The following is a 16,657-nucleotide window of genomic DNA, read 5'->3' as shown; positions in this document are numbered from 1 at the left end:
ATTTTTAGGTTTTAGATTAAACATATCATTGATGGAGAAAGAAAAATATTAACTTCTACTTTTTGCGGGGCGGGGGGTGGTTTAAATTATTTCTCTTTGGCTCGTATTCCTTATTTAAAATCTTAATAGCTATGATCTTTTTATACCTATGGTAAGCTCCCTGAATCAATTTCTGCTTTGAAATATTAAAAAGACCTTTTGTATTGTTGAGTCTTTAAACTGTTCTTTTTTGCATCTGCTAGTAATATGACAGAATCATCTGTTATGTCCTAATTTTGAGAGCAGCCCTTTTTATTCAGACTTGTTTATGACCTTAAAATTTAGTTTTTTCTATTAAAAGATAATATGATTACCAAATGACTTTTCAATAGTATAAGCTGTAGGTTGTGGTGTTCTCTGTCCTGCTTTTTTGATGCTATTCAGATTGAAAAAATAAACATTAGTGCCTCTGTTTTGTAGAAAAATTAATGGAACTTTATGAAAAATGTTTGGGATTTTTTTTCCCCCAGAAAGTGAGTAAAAAATAGTAAGTTTATGCTTGTTTAGCAAGCTATTTCTAATGTTGAAAAGAAAGGAAATAGTCTCTAATTACCCCATCTATCAGTTTAATTAGAAATGTGTTAACGTTTTGTAAAGAAAAATTTGTGATTTTATGCCTAGGTGATCAAAAATGTATGACCTTATAAATATAATACTCATGTAAAACACACATCCCGCATGTTTCTCTGACTGGTACTAGAACCTAGCCAAATGATTAATTCATGAGTACTTTCTGTTATGATCTGTATTATCCACCATTTGCCATTTTCTCTTTTCTTGTTGGTGTTTGTTGTTGTAGGTACCAGCAGACAGGTGTTAGGTGGCTGTGGGAATTGCACTGCCAGCAGGCAGGAGGAATTCTGGGAGACGAAATGGGATTGGGCAAGACCATCCAGATAATTGCCTTCTTGGCAGGTCTGAGCTACAGCAAGATCAGGACTCGTGGTTCAAATTACAGGCAAGTGCTCCTCTGCAGACTGTCAGTCTGTGGAGCTCAATTAATATTTCATCAGATGTATTGCTGTGGAGGAGGGTCTTGTGAATTATTGATGATATTTCAATTACAATATTCCTTTAATTCTTTTAGTGGGGGACATCAAAGGAAAAATTTTACGAGACAATGGAGCTGTAGGGCAGGAGAAATTAAACATGTAACACTTTTAATGAATTCCAGGCATTGATGCTTCATTTTGCAGATGAGCCCCACTAGATATTTTGGGTCAATACGATGTCTAAGGTTAGCTTCTACAAATGGATTGTTTACAAACTCAATTATGTTAATATCAATAGTTTACACAATATGGAATTTTAAATTAGACATAATACCTTTAGTTCCATTTATTAAATTTTGCATTAAAATAGTTGTTCTGGCAGGAGACCAGGTGAGCATTACAGTAAGTACAAAGTCTATTCATGGGGAGAGCTGGAGCTTTGAAGAAGCCATTCTCCCTAATTTCCTTTATAATGAGTGTGCATGATAGCATTTCTAGATAGCTTGCTCTCTCTTTTGTTTTTGAATGAAGTTACTTGTCTGATCCTTGTGCTTTCTGCCTTTCCCAATCTATGAACTTTATGTAATAAATTCTAAGGCCAAAACCTAAGTGACTACCTAAAATGGTAGAAAACTATGTTTAGATGTTAATCTTTCTTTTCTTTAGAAATTTAAATAAACTATTAAGGCTTTTGTATTCCAGAAGAATAAGCATTTAATCTATTTGGTGTGGTAGGACTGAAATACTTTATTTTGAAAGAAAGTACTATGAGCACTTCCATATTTAAACTGTAAATTGACTTTATAGAAATTGGTATTGGTAAAAATATTGGTAGGTAAATTATGTAGGATATTTCATCATATTGAACCCAGATAAGTCCAAGCTCCTTGTGTTTCAGGGCTTATGTAAAGAGTAAGAGCAAGGTATTTGCTGGAGGGGTGTGCCCTGGAAACCTCAGACACTCACTACATATGATTTGGAGATAGTCTTTACAGTAGTGTCAGTGTGCCTAAAGTCAGCAAGTGCCCAAAGTTCTTCCTACACTCCAGCTCATCAGCAGCAAAATGCTTAGTAGAGAGCCAAATATGAACCATATACATACTGAGTCAAGATCTTGTTTCTTTAGTCTCTAGAGTTTAGTGTTTTCTTTTTATTTCTTACTCTTTAAGTTAGCAGATCAATACTTCTGTGAGGAGTGTTTGGAGTTTTAGAATATTTTAGAACCCCAGTTGCATTTATATAGATGTAGGAAGGGGAAGAAAACACTCGGAGATTTTTAAATGCTAAACGTTTTGTTGTTGTTGTTACAAGGAAGTTATATTGAAGCAGGGGATTTTTTTTCAAATATGAGAATTCTATTACATTTTGCTTGGAAGCATGTGAAAACATTCCAGATCTAAGGAAAAGTTGAAGTTGAAAGTGGGCATTTAGTGTTGTCTTATCTATGACTTTATTTTTTTTATATGCTTTTTCTGTTTCAAATAAAATGCTTTTTCTGTTTCAAATAAGCTCTTTGGTTGGCTTGTTTTCTGCAACTCTATTGGGTGTTTTTGGTAACTAGACTACCCCAAACTCCTCCAAATGGTTTCTAGGACTCTTTCTTTCCTTAAAATGGTTTCTGGGATTTTCTTATTTCCCATTTCTTTTCTTTGCTTCCCTTCCTATTATCATCAAACTTACGTGGAGTCTAATGCTCGGGTCCTGGGAAACCTAAAGTCATCCCTGCAGTGTAGTTTTGATCTAAAAATTAAAACATGCTCTCTTGGGTGGTAACAATCCTACTAAGAATGAAGTCAAGGCTAATAATGAACAACAGCTGTAATCAATTAACTATCAATTCTTATATCCTCTTCTCTATAATGAAATAATGTGGCATATTGGACTACATCCCAGATTGTCTTTATTAAGATGGTATTGGTGGAAGTGGCTTGCGAGAATGTGGTGCTGCATCACAAACACCTGGGCTCCTCATGAGTGGAAATTTACAGAGGAGTGTGGTCCCCTCCGTTCATATGTACCAGGGCAGACTGGAGCACATCTTCCTAACAACTTTATAACACATCCTCCTCTGGAACCAGATGAATTTGGGAGTTCTCTATATTTATGTCTTACAGAAAAATAGCTCTTAAGGTCAAATGAAGTTCTCTGTGAGCTGTTATTGCCTCATTGGCTATGTATATTTCCTGTGAACTCTTACAAACTGTAGAGGGGCCCTAATTTGAGATGATTTTAGTGTTGTAATTTTAAAGACCATGAACATTGAAGTGGAAACAGTGTCTCTGTGATACCAAGAAACTTCATGGTAAAAGAAGTTTGATTTGTTGTTTTTTAAAAATGTGCTTTGTATGTGTGTTTCTAGAAGACAGAGAAGCATATTACATATGGTTAATAAACATCTATACTGGTTCCTGTGTTCCCCGTTCATAATAGATACGCCACCTTCTTTTCACTTTGCCATTCATATTATAATGATAGGCCCCTCAATCTTACAATGAAAAGGAAATAATTTTACTTTTCAAACTTCAGTTAATTTTTTAAAGTCTTGGATATCATTTTGTTAATTTATGATGTTACTAAGTTTAATAAACTTTCAAGGATAAATATTTTACTTTGTTGTTCCTGGTAAGTTCTGGGTATGACTAGCAGATTTCCATCTTGCAGGTTGATACATTTGACCATGGAGCTATTGGCTTGCCCTAAATTTATTAGGGAATCAATGGTAATCAAAGATTAAAGGAATTGTAGTCTGTTTGGTAATTGATGCTAATCACTGTAGTACACTTAGCCATTACTCAAGTTCATCTCACTGGAATTAGGGGTTAGGAAAGGGTGGTTCAGTTGACGACGTGACTGTTAATGGAGTTGATTGTCCTGCTGTGGTCCAGCAACAGTCTAGGTCTGCTTCTAGATCTCAAGTCAGCATGAAAATCTCCAGATTTTTCTACTAGAGGGAAAATGGCAGAAATTAAAGGGCATTATGATAATGCCAGATAGATGTTCAGCCAGAAGAATATACTAGCCTTAAATAACAAAATGTGAGTCATCAATGTAGCAGTTTGCAGAAGGCATATTATAAAAGAGAAAAAAATACTGTATAACCTGAAAAAACATATACATGTATTTATGCTTATTTGAATGTGAGTTTGTTGTAAAAATATTTTAGACAGCTTTTGATTGGTTGTTTCCTAATCCCTGCTAAGTGCATATTGATGATAACTCTTTTATTCCCCTTGGAGGACAGAAAGAAGCTGGTGCATTTAATCCTTTTAGAAAGGCTTGCTGCCGCCGGGCGCGGTGGCTCAAGCCTGTAATCCCAGCACTTTGGGAGGCCGAGACGGGCGGATCACGAGGTCAGGAGATCGAGACCATCTTGGCTAACACGGTGAAACCCCGTCTCTACTAAAAAATACAAAAAACTAGCCGGGCGAGGTGGCAGGCGCCTGTAGTCCCAATTACTCGGGAGTCTGAGGCAGGAGGCGTAAACCCGGGAGGCGGAGCTTGCAGTGAACTGAGATCCGGCCACTGCGCTCCAGCCTGGGCGACAGAGCGAGACTCCGTCTCAAAAAAAAAAAAAAAAAAAAAAAAGACAGGCTTGCTGCCACGGAAGGGGCCAGGGCAGAGTCCCACTCTCCTTAGGGAGCTCGAGGGGTGCCTAGAGAGGCCCTGTCTTGGTGAGGAGCATAGCTTAGAAACTCTGTAGGAAGAGTGTCGGAGTCTCCTGTAGCCTCTGGCTTCTTGTAGTCTGACCCTTTCCACCCAGTTGAAGGGCAGGGACAGTGGTGACTGTAGCTGGAGGCAGGGAGAGCTTCAAAGTAGACAGGTATTTTGTCACGTTGGAGTGTAAGGGTAGGCCTCATTTAAGTTAGGGCTTGACCAAAGTTTCGTTATTTTTCTATAGAACTACAGATTATTTTTCAGTTGTATAGTAGATGATTTTTAATATTTCAAGCACTGTATGATTTACTCTTTAGTTATTTATAAAAGTTGTATTTTGTTTGTTTGTTTGTTTTGAGACAGAGTCTTGCTCTTGTCGCCCAGGCTGGAGTGCAGTGGCGCAGTCTCAGCTCGCTGCAACCTCCGCCTCCCGGGTTCAAGCGATTCTCATGCTTCAGCGTCCCAAGCAGCTGGGATTACAGACACTCGCCACCACACCTGGCTAATTTTTGTAGTTTAGGTAGAGACGGGATTTCACCATGTTGGCCAGGCTGGTCTCGAACTCCTGACTTCAGGTGATCCACCCGCCTTGGCCTTCCAAAGTGATGGGATTACAGGCGTGAGCCACTGCACCCGGCCAAAAATTGTTTTAAGTTCAGGAATCATTTATTTCTGAGCTCTAATAAGGAAACAAAAATCACTTATGATTCCCCAACTCTGAAATAATCTCTTTTAGCATGTTGACATATTTTCTTCCAATCTTAAAAAATGTTTTAATTTAATAAAGCCAGTATTCTTTAATTGCTTGCCATTAGGTAGGCATTGAGATCATTTGAAGAAGAGATTCTCTCTCCTCTCACAGAGTTTAGGGAGGATCTCATACAATTACAGTAAAGGTGATTTGTGTTACGACAGGGTTAATGTGGAGTGCACTAAGGAAGAGTCCTTAACTTGTTTACAGAGAAAGGGACAGGGAAGGCTTTGTTGAGGAAGCTAGAGATCTGAATGTTGAGTAGAAGGTAGCTGGAGGGGTAAGAGGGTAACCAGGACAAGGTGAAGGTCGATTGAAAGAAGGGAAGACGGTTCAGGCTGGTGGGCTGCTGGCCACAGGAGCAAGTGTTAGGATAGTGGCAGTGAGAGGTAAGGCAGGAGAGCTGAGCAGAGGTCAGTCTTTGTCGCCTCGTAGGCCAAATCCAGGTGTTTAATCTCTGTCCCAAGAGCAGTGGGCAGCCATTAGAGGCTTTGAAGTGAGGGGATGAGGAATTCAAATTTTACTGTTTGAAATAATCATCCTTGAAGATGCAGTAAGCCAGATGAGAGAGGAGAGTGGCTGGAACTGGCATAGTAACAGTGTAGGTGGAGAGATACTGTGACTGAAAGGATTCAGGAGGTAAAAATGATGTGAACTCAGTGTAGGTTGCTCATGGTGGAGAGCAAGCAGGTCTGCTCAAGGGAGAGGCCTAGGTTTCTGATTTGGGCACCTGGACAGTGGGAGACAGTTCTGTCCATTGGTTTGGAAGCATGGGGATGGGAGACAGCCAGGTAAGGGAGGATGGTGTGTGGTGCTATGGGGATATTGGCAGTGAGATATCTAGTGTGTGGTGGTTTGGAGTTCAGAAGAGTGAACTCCAAATCTAGGCTGGAGACCTAGATTTGGCATTACCAGCATCTAGAATTGAAATTGTGGGAATTAGTGAGATAGAATGGGGATAGTGTATACAGTGGAGTAATGTATGTGCATTTGGCTTCACACAGTCAACATCTTTGTGGGGCAGGAAAAGGGAGTGGAGGGGAGGGATGACTGTGTGCAGAGTGCAGTGACTCTGTTCCAGGTGTGTGAAAGGCAGGCGTGTGGCCCTGTGATGTCCTCAGTCAGTCCCAGTTTTTAGTTGCCTCTTGTAACATGAGCTGAGTGTTGTTGAAGAGGTTGCCATGGTTAGTTTTGACTTCTGCTTAATTTTCATCTTATGCACTGACTGGCACCCAACCTCCAGCAAGACTGAAGATAAATTGGCTACATTAATGGGAGCGTTGCTTGTGGAGATATAAGCTCAAGAGCTTAGCTAAAGGGATTGGTCTCAAACAAGAAAAGGGACACTTGTCCCATTGTCCCAGAAGGGCAGGAGGAGTGCAGATGCGGACAGGGAATACAGTGTAGGATGTATCGGGATATTTGACTGCACCTAAGTGAAACCTGGCCTCAAATTGGGTTAAGCATTCACAAATATATGGTACACCTAGAAACCTACAGAGGGGGAGGCTGTGGACACAGCGTGATCAGCAGTTCAGTGATGTCTTCAGGGACCCAGATACTTTAATTTTTGCCTAAGGCCAGGTCTCCTTGTAATCATTAGATCTCCTTACCACTGTAACCCAGCGACCATTGGTCTGTACATGTAGCTAGAAAGACCAGGAGAGAAAAGTCTCTCCCAACCTAGAATGTAATTCTTCCTTACAAAGTTGGTGAGTCTTGCCAGGCCAGCTTCATGGACTAGTGAGAGTTTCAGGGGGGTACCATGCACTGACAGGTTATAGATGAGTCAAGATTCCTGCTCCTGAGCCAAGCAGTGGTCAGAGTCCCATAAACTGTGTGTGCGGGAAGGAAGAAGGAGGCGCACCTGCAGAAATCTGATTCTTCAGGAAAAAGAGAGAGGGGAATGGATGTTGAGACAATGGCCACAACCAGTTTCTCCACCTATACCTATGTCTAAGGAAATTGGGATGATTCCATAAATAATTTTTAAAAATTATGATGAACATTTTTCTAGTTTATTAACTTCTTCAAAATGATTTTAATAGTTATATGATATTCAATCTTATTTAACAGAATCTTACAGTATTTTCTGTATGGTCCTGTTTTAAGCACTTTACAGATGTTAACTGATTTTATCTTCTTAATAACCCTATAAGATCAATACTGTTATTATTCCCATTTGAAAATGAAAAACTGAGGTTTCCAGAGGTTAAATAGTGTGCCCGAGATCATACAATGTGTGCAGAGCTGGGATTCAGATCCAGGCAGTGCCCCTAACCCCTGGCCCATGCTTTTTAAAGAAATGGGATAGTTCATTCAGCTTCCCTCTTCTCTATGGACATAGGTAGCGCCCACTTTTTCTGCAGTAAAAAGAATGCTCCAATGTGTATCCCATTGTGTAAATGTTTGTATTGGGATTGCTAGGTCAATGCATGAGTGCCTTTAAGGCTCTTGATTTTGCTGCCCAGCCACCTGCCCACACAGCAGTGCTAGCTCATACTCGGTTGGTGTGGGCTTCCCGGGAGAGAACACCCACTGCGGTGCTCCTCCATGGTGCTGTTGTGGTGTGGAGGAGCAGGCAGGGTGGTGTAGTGAGGACAGGCTGCAGTAAGTGAAGACTGGCTGCTAGGCAGCCCTCTGTCCCCTGGTAGCCGTGTCACCTGTGCCATGCCAGCCTTCTGAGCCAGGATCAGTGGAGCATTTCTGGTCTGCTTGCTTCCTAGGGCAGCGAGATTGAAATTCTGTGGGTTGAAAACTCTTGGTAGACTATAAAGCTTCAGACAAATTTAAGATCCTGTTATGTTCAGTTAGGTTAAGAAACACTTCACTAACGTATAAAAACTTCACTAATCTCTAGTAGAAGGGAAAAGAAGAGTATTTTTGTTAAATAATATTTGTTTGATTTTCTTTTATGTTAGTATAGGTGTTATATCTCTTAATATATTATTTAGTGTTTTAACGCCTACATCCATTAATTAATCAATGGGATTATAGAGATTTTACTTACTGGATTTTAACCTCATTAACTTTTTCTTAAAGAAAATATCAATAAATTTCCATAGTTAGCATTTTTTTTTGAACTAAGTTTTTTGTTTGTTGTTTTGGGGGATCTTTTGAGCAGTTGATGACTGTATATGCTCTTTCATGGTTGTTTTCTTCTTGGACGTTTGGATGCAGGTTTGAGGGGTTGGGTCCAACTGTAATTGTCTGTCCAACAACAGTGATGCATCAGTGGGTGAAGGAATTTCACACGTGGTGGCCTCCATTCAGAGTGGCAATTCTACATGAAACCGGTTCCTATACCCACAAAAAGGTAACATAATATTTCAATACCTTTTTGTTTTGTTTTAATGCCCTCCATTTTACATATTTGGTTTTTCTCTGATCCATGTGTTTCTCAAATGTATATTCCTGTTTTTTTCCTGTGCATTTATTTTATTATTGACTTACTTTAGAGCTCTGTGTTTTCAGAACAGTTATGAATATAGGTCTTATTGTTCCAACAGTCTGTGGTGGTGTTGTGACATGTCTATTGTCCAGTGAAATATGAATCGTCTCAGACAGGGCACAAGCCTGGTTGCGCAGGTGGCTGCGTCCAGTAAGGAGAGACTTTGGACATCAGCGGCTTTAAACAGTTTTAGGAAAGTGGATACGGAAGTAGAATAACAACTCTTAATTGGTAAATGCATTTGTTAATATGCATTTAAAATCTGTTTTTGATGAGTGAAAGAAGAAACCTTCCATTTTGAGAATTTCCCAAGTGTTGTTGCTTTTTAGTTGTGTTTTGTTCCCCGAATCCTTGATCGTCATGTATTGACAGTTGTATTTCTTCACTTATAGTTTGGTAACATCACAGTATCGAAAAGGAGCTTTATCTGTGCACCTGTGGGTAGCATAGATACGTTGTGTTCTTCCTTTTTTCTTCTCATCTCTCTAACCATCCAGACTGTGAGCTCTGTTGAGTAGGGACTGTGTCTGATTCATTTTTGTATCCCAGGTGACCCATAAGCATTTGCTGAATAAATAATAATCACACAGTTTCACTGTGAATTTGCAGGTTACGTTATTGAGGAGAAGCAGCAGTCTCTTAGGAGCTAGTTCTTTCTTTCCTGAGTCTTCTGAGCTCTTGAGTGAGTTCTCAGGGCCCAGGAAAGCAGTGCCGGCTGCAAGGGCTATGGGGTGTTTGCCTCACGGAGTCAGATGCACGGGGACCATGAAACTCCAGGATTCCTGTTGTGTTTGTGTTCATGGAAAAGCAAGCTTTTGATAGAAGTGACTCAGAAAAATCTATGGTTTGGTAGCACAAGTAAGGCGAGATGGAATTTTGCTTACACTGTTATTGTTAAAACCAACTGACTTTGCCCAGAATTTTAAGTGATAAGTGGAAAATAAACTGGATAAGATAATTAATAAATTAGGGTAAATGCTGTGAGTTATAAAAAGAAGTGATTTTTAGCAATATGAAGATAATAACAGTTTAGATTGTTGTCTAGTCAAACCTTAAATGGTTTGTCAAACCTTAAACTATCCTGTCACTATCCTTGTAAAGCATTTGTGGTTCCTTTTTCTTTTCTGTTATCTGTTAACATCTCTTAGTGTTTTGTACTGCAAAATCCTGTAGCAGGACTCATTAGCTGATGTTTGTCTTATAAAGGCAATTTAAAAAAATGTTCTTCCTTTCATTTTCTTTTGGAGTAGTAAAGTGTGCGTATTGGACACCTTTACCTGGATCATAGCTTGCCTCCAGTTCCTTTGTCACCATAGTTTGAAGAACTGCCTTCATGTAAACCACATACATGGACTCATTATGGAAATAGAATTGACAGTGAACTTGGTGAAATTTGCCTCCTTAACTTTGGAGGGCAAACTTTTAAGAAGAGATATTTCACTTTTGGTTGCAGTGGTTTTACCTTCTGAGGTTGTTTTACCTTCATAGACACATGCATACATATGGTGGTTAATAATTTTTTCAGTGTTTTACAGTTTACCAAGGACTTTAACTTGAAGATTCTTAATTAACTTTTGAGGAAAAACAGGATTACAGTTTTCTTGTGTTTTTATTCAAACTCTTAACTCTCTTCCTACTGTTCCTTTTCCATTATAAAGTATCTTAGATCACTAAAGATGTAAACTGTTAGGCAAAAGATCAAAAAGATGTACTTTTATATGTATCAAACTATATTCTTGCTTAGAAGCGCTATGTTTATTACTTTTTGTTAATGTTAATATTGGCTTATTATTTGTGGTGATGACACATTGAAAATGTATTAATAGTTTCTTTCCATAGGCCTTGATATTGACATTTCTAAGATCATAATTTTAGTTTCTGGATTCAACTACTGAAGGGGTATTTGCTTCCTCGGCACCTTCAATCTTCTCTGTATGTGCAGATCTTTGTCACCACACATGCATACCTGCTGGCTTACATGTGTGTTAAATTACAATAGAGCCTGTGTTTCTTATTCATATTTCAAAAGTTCTGTTTATGGTGATTCGTCCTCTAACTCAGCATCTAATGCCTGACTTCCTTATCAGCTGTGATTGCTTTTTGCAGTGGGTGAACTTTCTGTGCCCACCAGCTGTCCTGTCTAAATTTAATAATGGTACTCTGACATTGAGACATTCAATGCTGGACAGAACAGGGAAGGGAAGAGAATTTCTGTTTAGAAATATTTAAAAGAATAATAATGCCAGAATTGTTTTATCATTCAAGTAGATTATCTTTATTTTCCAAATGCTTTGTTGTAGCTGGTATGACATAAATTTTGAAAAGTGGCCACGCATGGTGGCTCACACCTGTAATCCCAGCACTCTGGGAGGCTGAGGTGGGTGGATCACGAGCTCAGGGGTTTGAGACCAGCCTGGTCAACGTGGTGAAACCCCGTCTCTACTAAAAATACAAAAATTAGCTGGGTGTGGTGGCATGCGCCTGTAGTCCCAGCTACTCGGGAGGCTGAGGCAGGAGAATCTCTTAGACCCAGGAGGCGGAGATTGCAGTGAGCCTAGACTGTGCCATTGCACTCCAGCCTGGGTGACAGAGCGAGACTCTGTCTCAAAAAAAAAAAAAAAAAAAAAAAAAATTAACAATTTTTCGTTTGGAAAAATATCAAATGGTCAGTTTCTCAATTGAGCACATCTACCATTCTTCTTCCCCAGATTGCCCTTTAGCTTCCCACCTCTCTCACCCTTTGATGCTATGTTATCTTTGTTAATAGTCTTTGTTTGGCAGCATAATTTAGAATTGTCAAATGCACACCCAGCAGCCATGCAAAAAAATATACAGCTGATAGTTTCAACCAAATGATGAAATCTGATAAAGAAATTTTTAGGCTTCTGAATCTCTTTTAATGGTCACTTGAAATCTCATTTAATAAAAGTTCAAGATTTCCTTTTTCTCATTATATTTTGTGATCTTTTTTTCTAGTATAGAGCAACTTTCATGTGAGTTGATTAATTTTTAGTTGTTAAAACAACCAGAAACACTGCATTTCAGGTGTTTGATGTTGCTAGGGCTCAAAAAAAAAAAAAAAAAAAAAAAAAAGGATGTTTTTAGCTAACCTTAAAAAGCCAACTGTTTTCTTGGGGAAAGAAAATATAATAAATGAAGAGATATGAAAGAAGGCAGTCTTGTGATACCTATCCCATAATTCACAGTAGGTGGTGACATCTTTAGCACTGTCTTGTAAAGTTTATTTAATTATTAAGGATCCTTTTTTCAATTTATTGCAAGATATATAATGAGAAATTGCTTATGTTCTGAAACAGTTGTCTCTCTCCTATCTTTTTTTGCTATGTAGGCTCTAGTAGTTCTGTAACGTCTTAGGTAATTTAAAGAGTTTTGTTTCATTTTAATCAATTCATGACATGTAGATGCATAAGAGTGGGAGAAGCAACAAGAGCATGCAATTTTAAGTGCATTGGTTTTGTGCTTATAAGACCAGGGTTTGAATCTTGGATCTCCTGTTTTATAACTTTGCAAGCTTGGGCAAGTCACTTGCCTTTCTGAGCCTGATTTGATCACCTGTAAAATGGTTAAGTTTTGGTAAACTTGTGAGGACTTTTTGGGTTAATATGTATGTATGAAGAGCTTAGTGTGGTCCCTAATAGTAACATTTACTCAGGTAATTCTTGCTATTGTTAGAAACAAAGAATATTTAGGCCTCTTCACCTCAGAGGTTGGGAAAAGAAAAGATGCTGAATGAGGCATTGCTGATTGACTCAATATGTAGTCTAGAGAGAAGGTACACATGTACTTTGTCAAAAATGTTCATGGTCATTCAACATCACTTAGACCTTTTATTCTCGTGTTCAGATGCATTTGGCCCCAAATGGAAACAGTGAAGTGCAAGGTGTGGTTAAACAAGCAAATAATGGCCCAGCGCGGTGGCTCATTCCTGTAATTCCAGCACTTTGGGAGGCCGAGGCGGGCGGATCATGAGGTCAGAAGATCAAGACCATCCTGGCCACATGGTGAAACCCCGTCTCTACTAAAAATAGAAAAAGTAGCCGGGCGTGGTGGCAGGCACCTGTAGTCCCAGCTACTTGGGAGGCTGAGGCAGGAAAATGGCGTGAACCTGGGAGGCGGAGCTTGCAGTGAGCCGAGATCGTGCTACTACACTCCAGCCTGGGCGGCTCCGTCTCAAAAAAAAAAAAAAGAAAAGAAAATAACACAAAAACTTGGCCATCCGATGAAACTCCCTTCAACATGACGTTCTTTAAAAGGGCCTGTTTTCTGAAACTAGAGCAAAAAGACATGGCTTTTTAAAAAGCTAGACGGGGTAAAAAACTTAAAAAAAAAAAAAAAAAAGCCACATTATTCCTCAAGCATCTGAAATATTTCAGACACATTCTAAGTGCACGAATTATAGTAGAATGCAAAGTGGTATCATTCCTATTAACTTTAGAGTCAGTGTATACACCTGATAGAAGACATGATAGATGCTGGGCTTGTTCTGCGAGGTATGTTGTAAAATTGTATTGCTGGAGCCCCCTTTTTTTTTTTTATTGTCAGCACAAATCCTTGTTTATTAAAGATTTAGCTTGAAGGAAATTTTAATTAATTACAGGTGCAGTAAATCCTGCCTAGGAAGCGGCTGTACCGTGTTTCCCGTGAATGGCCTTCATGTGCCTGTGCTTCACTCCTCTCCCCGCTGCCTGACAGTGTGATTTATGGCTGTTGTTTTCCACCAGTCCACTGTTTGCCCTCTAGGAGGGATTGGTCTCTTGAGCCTGCATAATAACAGCAGCACTTTCACAGACATCTTTTAATGACAACAGCACTGCATTCAGTAAGTCAGGCTAATTGCAGATGTACCCTATTAATTGCAAAAACTAGGAGAGGTTACATATTTTACAAGCTTTTAATTTGAAACCGCCCGAGATGATTTGTCTTAAGTGTTTGGATAGAGACGTCCATAATATTCAACAATTCACCGTTATTGAAACTCCAGTCTAGGCAGCTATAGAATTCTGTGATTGAATCAGGTGATAATAAATGATCTTAGATGGGGTTTTACCCAGTGGCTAAGTGGAGATTATATTTTCGGTTGGGACATTTTGAAAAATTTCTTGTTCTTTTTACATAAGCATCTTTTAAATTCTTGTTAATCATTAATACATCTTCCTGAACACAGTTGAAGTTTTGTATTTCTATAGCTAACATTTCTATACCTATAAAAGTATTTAGAATTTTCCAAATAAACTTCAATCCTTAAACAAGCATAAGAAACTAAACATCATTCCAGTGATATACATTTGAGAAGCTTGGTGTCTCATTTGATAACTATGGGAAAGCTCCAGCTACACTAGGTGATGTCCAGAATTCATATCGGCTTTGGCTTCTAAAGGTCGTAGGTCTGACCAGGTGAGGTGCTGGAGGTGGACGGTTTTTCTCTGGGCAGACTGCCTTCTTCACTGGCACCAGCAGCTGAGTGGGGCTGGTGCGAGGGAGTCCTGAAGGACCCGTATGTGTGTTTTTAAGGCCGTTGTGCACTCCAAGGTGTTTATTGCTGTATTCTTGTGAGGTCAGAAGTTAGGAAATGGTTCTTTCAGGTGTGGCCTTCAATATGGTATTGTGCAGGTGTTGAATTCTGTGAATGGGAAGATGGAAGAGGAGTAGTCATAATAGTAATAAAAATATGGCACACACCTGTCAAATTATTAATAGGTCCAGGCATTGTGGTTATTCTCTGCAGCAATTGTATTAACTCTTTGAATGTTACATGAATTACAACATATGAGAAGACAATGTCCCTTCTTTATTTTGTTCCTTAAGATTTTCTTAGCCTTTCTTGTTGTACCCTTTTATACTCTGTTGAATTAAAACACATTTTAATCCTAGTTCTTTAAGAAGATACAAAATTACCATTTTTTAAAGATGTTGAATTTTATAAAATTTATATGAGATGATTGTGATTACATGAATTATGTTAGGCTTCCTGATAGCTATTCTTGTATTCCTGTGATAAGCCTTATTAGGTTAATATATTACTAGGTTTTATCTGTAAAGTGGTGGATCTCTAGTTTAGAGGCGTGTATGCACACATGTAAGTGTGGTGTGTCAGTTTCGAAAACAGGGTTTGCTAGCCTTGTAACAATGATTTGGAATCCATTCTTTTTCTGTATTTTGGAACAATTTCAGTAATAGGATCTATTCCTACTTTACTCATAAAACCCCTTTGGGTCTGGTAGACTTTTGGTGAGAAGAGTGTAACATCTTTTTCACATTGTTCAGTATTGGTTCGTTCTGTTGGTCTGATTTTTCTTGGGTCCATTTTGGCAGTGAACTTTTTAGCTATCATATCTGTCAGAATGTTCAGATTTTGTGGCATGTATATTGTTTAACACTTTTGTATTCTCTACATCTGTAATTGTGTTCCTTTAACATTTCTGATGCTGTACATCTCAGTCTGTTCTTTTGACTTACTTTTCAGAGGTTGGTTTGGTTTAGTCTTTCCAAAGGGTTATTATTTGCTTCATCAATTCTACCAGTTTTTTTAGTACCCACTAATTTTTATCCTACTAATTTTCTTATTTTCCTTTTTTAGCAGGCTAAGTTGACTGCTCATTTTGATTTCATCTTTTCTTAATAGAGTGTTTGTAAAGAATGAATATTCTTTGTATAGTCTAAAGTGCTGCTGATCACAGTTAAAAGGAGCTCTGATGGTGATACTCAAATCCTTTGCATCCTCTTTTTAAATGTTTTATTTTCTTTGATCTGACTCTCTCTCAGGCTGTGGTCCGCTCTCTGGGTAGGCTGTGGGTGTGTCAGTTTGACAGCTCTAAGGGCTCTGCTTTTGTGTTTATTGCTGCGCTTTTTGGTAGGTAAAGGTTCATGGCTTTTTTTTCTTGTTGTGGCATCCCCATTAAAATATAAAATATCCCTCTTTCTATTTACTCCTTTTTGTTTCATATTTATATTGCTAATCCTGCCCTTTTTTGGTTTGCATTTCTTTGATATATCTTTGATAATTCCCATATTACAACTTTCAGTACCAGTCTGATTTGGGTCTCTTTTAAACAGAAGGCTAGGTTTTTGCCTTACCCAGTGGAATGTCTCATTATAACCCACTGTCATGTGGTGGGTTACCAGGTTTAGTCTGAAACCTGATATCTTGTTTTCTGTTTTCTGTTGTCCTGATTTTTGCTATTTTCTATTATTTTCCCTTGTAATGGTTTGAGAGTTCTACATTCTATTTATTTTCTAGTATTTATGTGGAAGTAGCAACTGTTACTCAGTAATCAGCTTAAAGTTTTGACAAATGTATTTTAACATATTTTTCTGACATGGTTAAGAATTAAACTCTATCAATTTCCTGTGTCCCATTCTACCGTTGGACAGGGTGGAATTTTTAGTCCGCTTTTATTTTCCCTTAATCTCACTGCAGCTTTTATGAAACTAAATAGGAATTACAGTAACACTTAAAAATATATACCTTTTAATATTTTAGATCATTTCTTAACAGTTTCATTCATATTTAAGTGTTTAATATTTAGGCTTTATTGTTATGCTTTAATGATTTAAGAAATGGTATGTATATCACATATAATCTTCTTTTTAAATTTTTTCTTTTATATTTTAGTAGGAGGTAGTGTAGCCTAATATCAGTAGTACTAGCTTTGGATTTGGCTACCTTTCTCCATTTGAATTCTGACTCCACCACTTAGCAGCTGCATGACCTGGTACATTAGTTACCATCTCCAACCCCAGTTCCCTCAT

At 38.4% G+C, this 16,657-nt stretch overlaps 1 protein-coding gene across 6 annotated transcripts in view; it reads left to right on the top strand.

Moving 5' to 3' along the window:
• Positions 1-16,657, top strand: part of LOC105486643 (ERCC excision repair 6, chromatin remodeling factor) — an 85,283-nt gene that overhangs the window by 37,546 nt on the left and 31,080 nt on the right. For all 6 annotated transcript variants that reach the window (XM_011749597.3, XM_011749592.2, XM_011749593.3 and 3 more), the window contains 2 exons: positions 839-997; positions 8,617-8,752. In XM_011749597.3, coding sequence (XP_011747899.2) covers positions 839-997; positions 8,617-8,752 — 295 coding nt within the window. The remainder of the gene's footprint in view (positions 1-838; positions 998-8,616; positions 8,753-16,657) is intronic.

The sequence above is a fragment of the Macaca nemestrina genome, chromosome 9, assembly GCF_043159975.1.
Source record: "Macaca nemestrina isolate mMacNem1 chromosome 9, mMacNem.hap1, whole genome shotgun sequence".
Lineage (NCBI taxonomy): Eukaryota > Metazoa > Chordata > Mammalia > Primates > Cercopithecidae > Macaca > Macaca nemestrina.
Note: the sequence above shows the minus strand (reverse complement) of the source record. Positions and strands in the feature narration are given on the sequence as shown.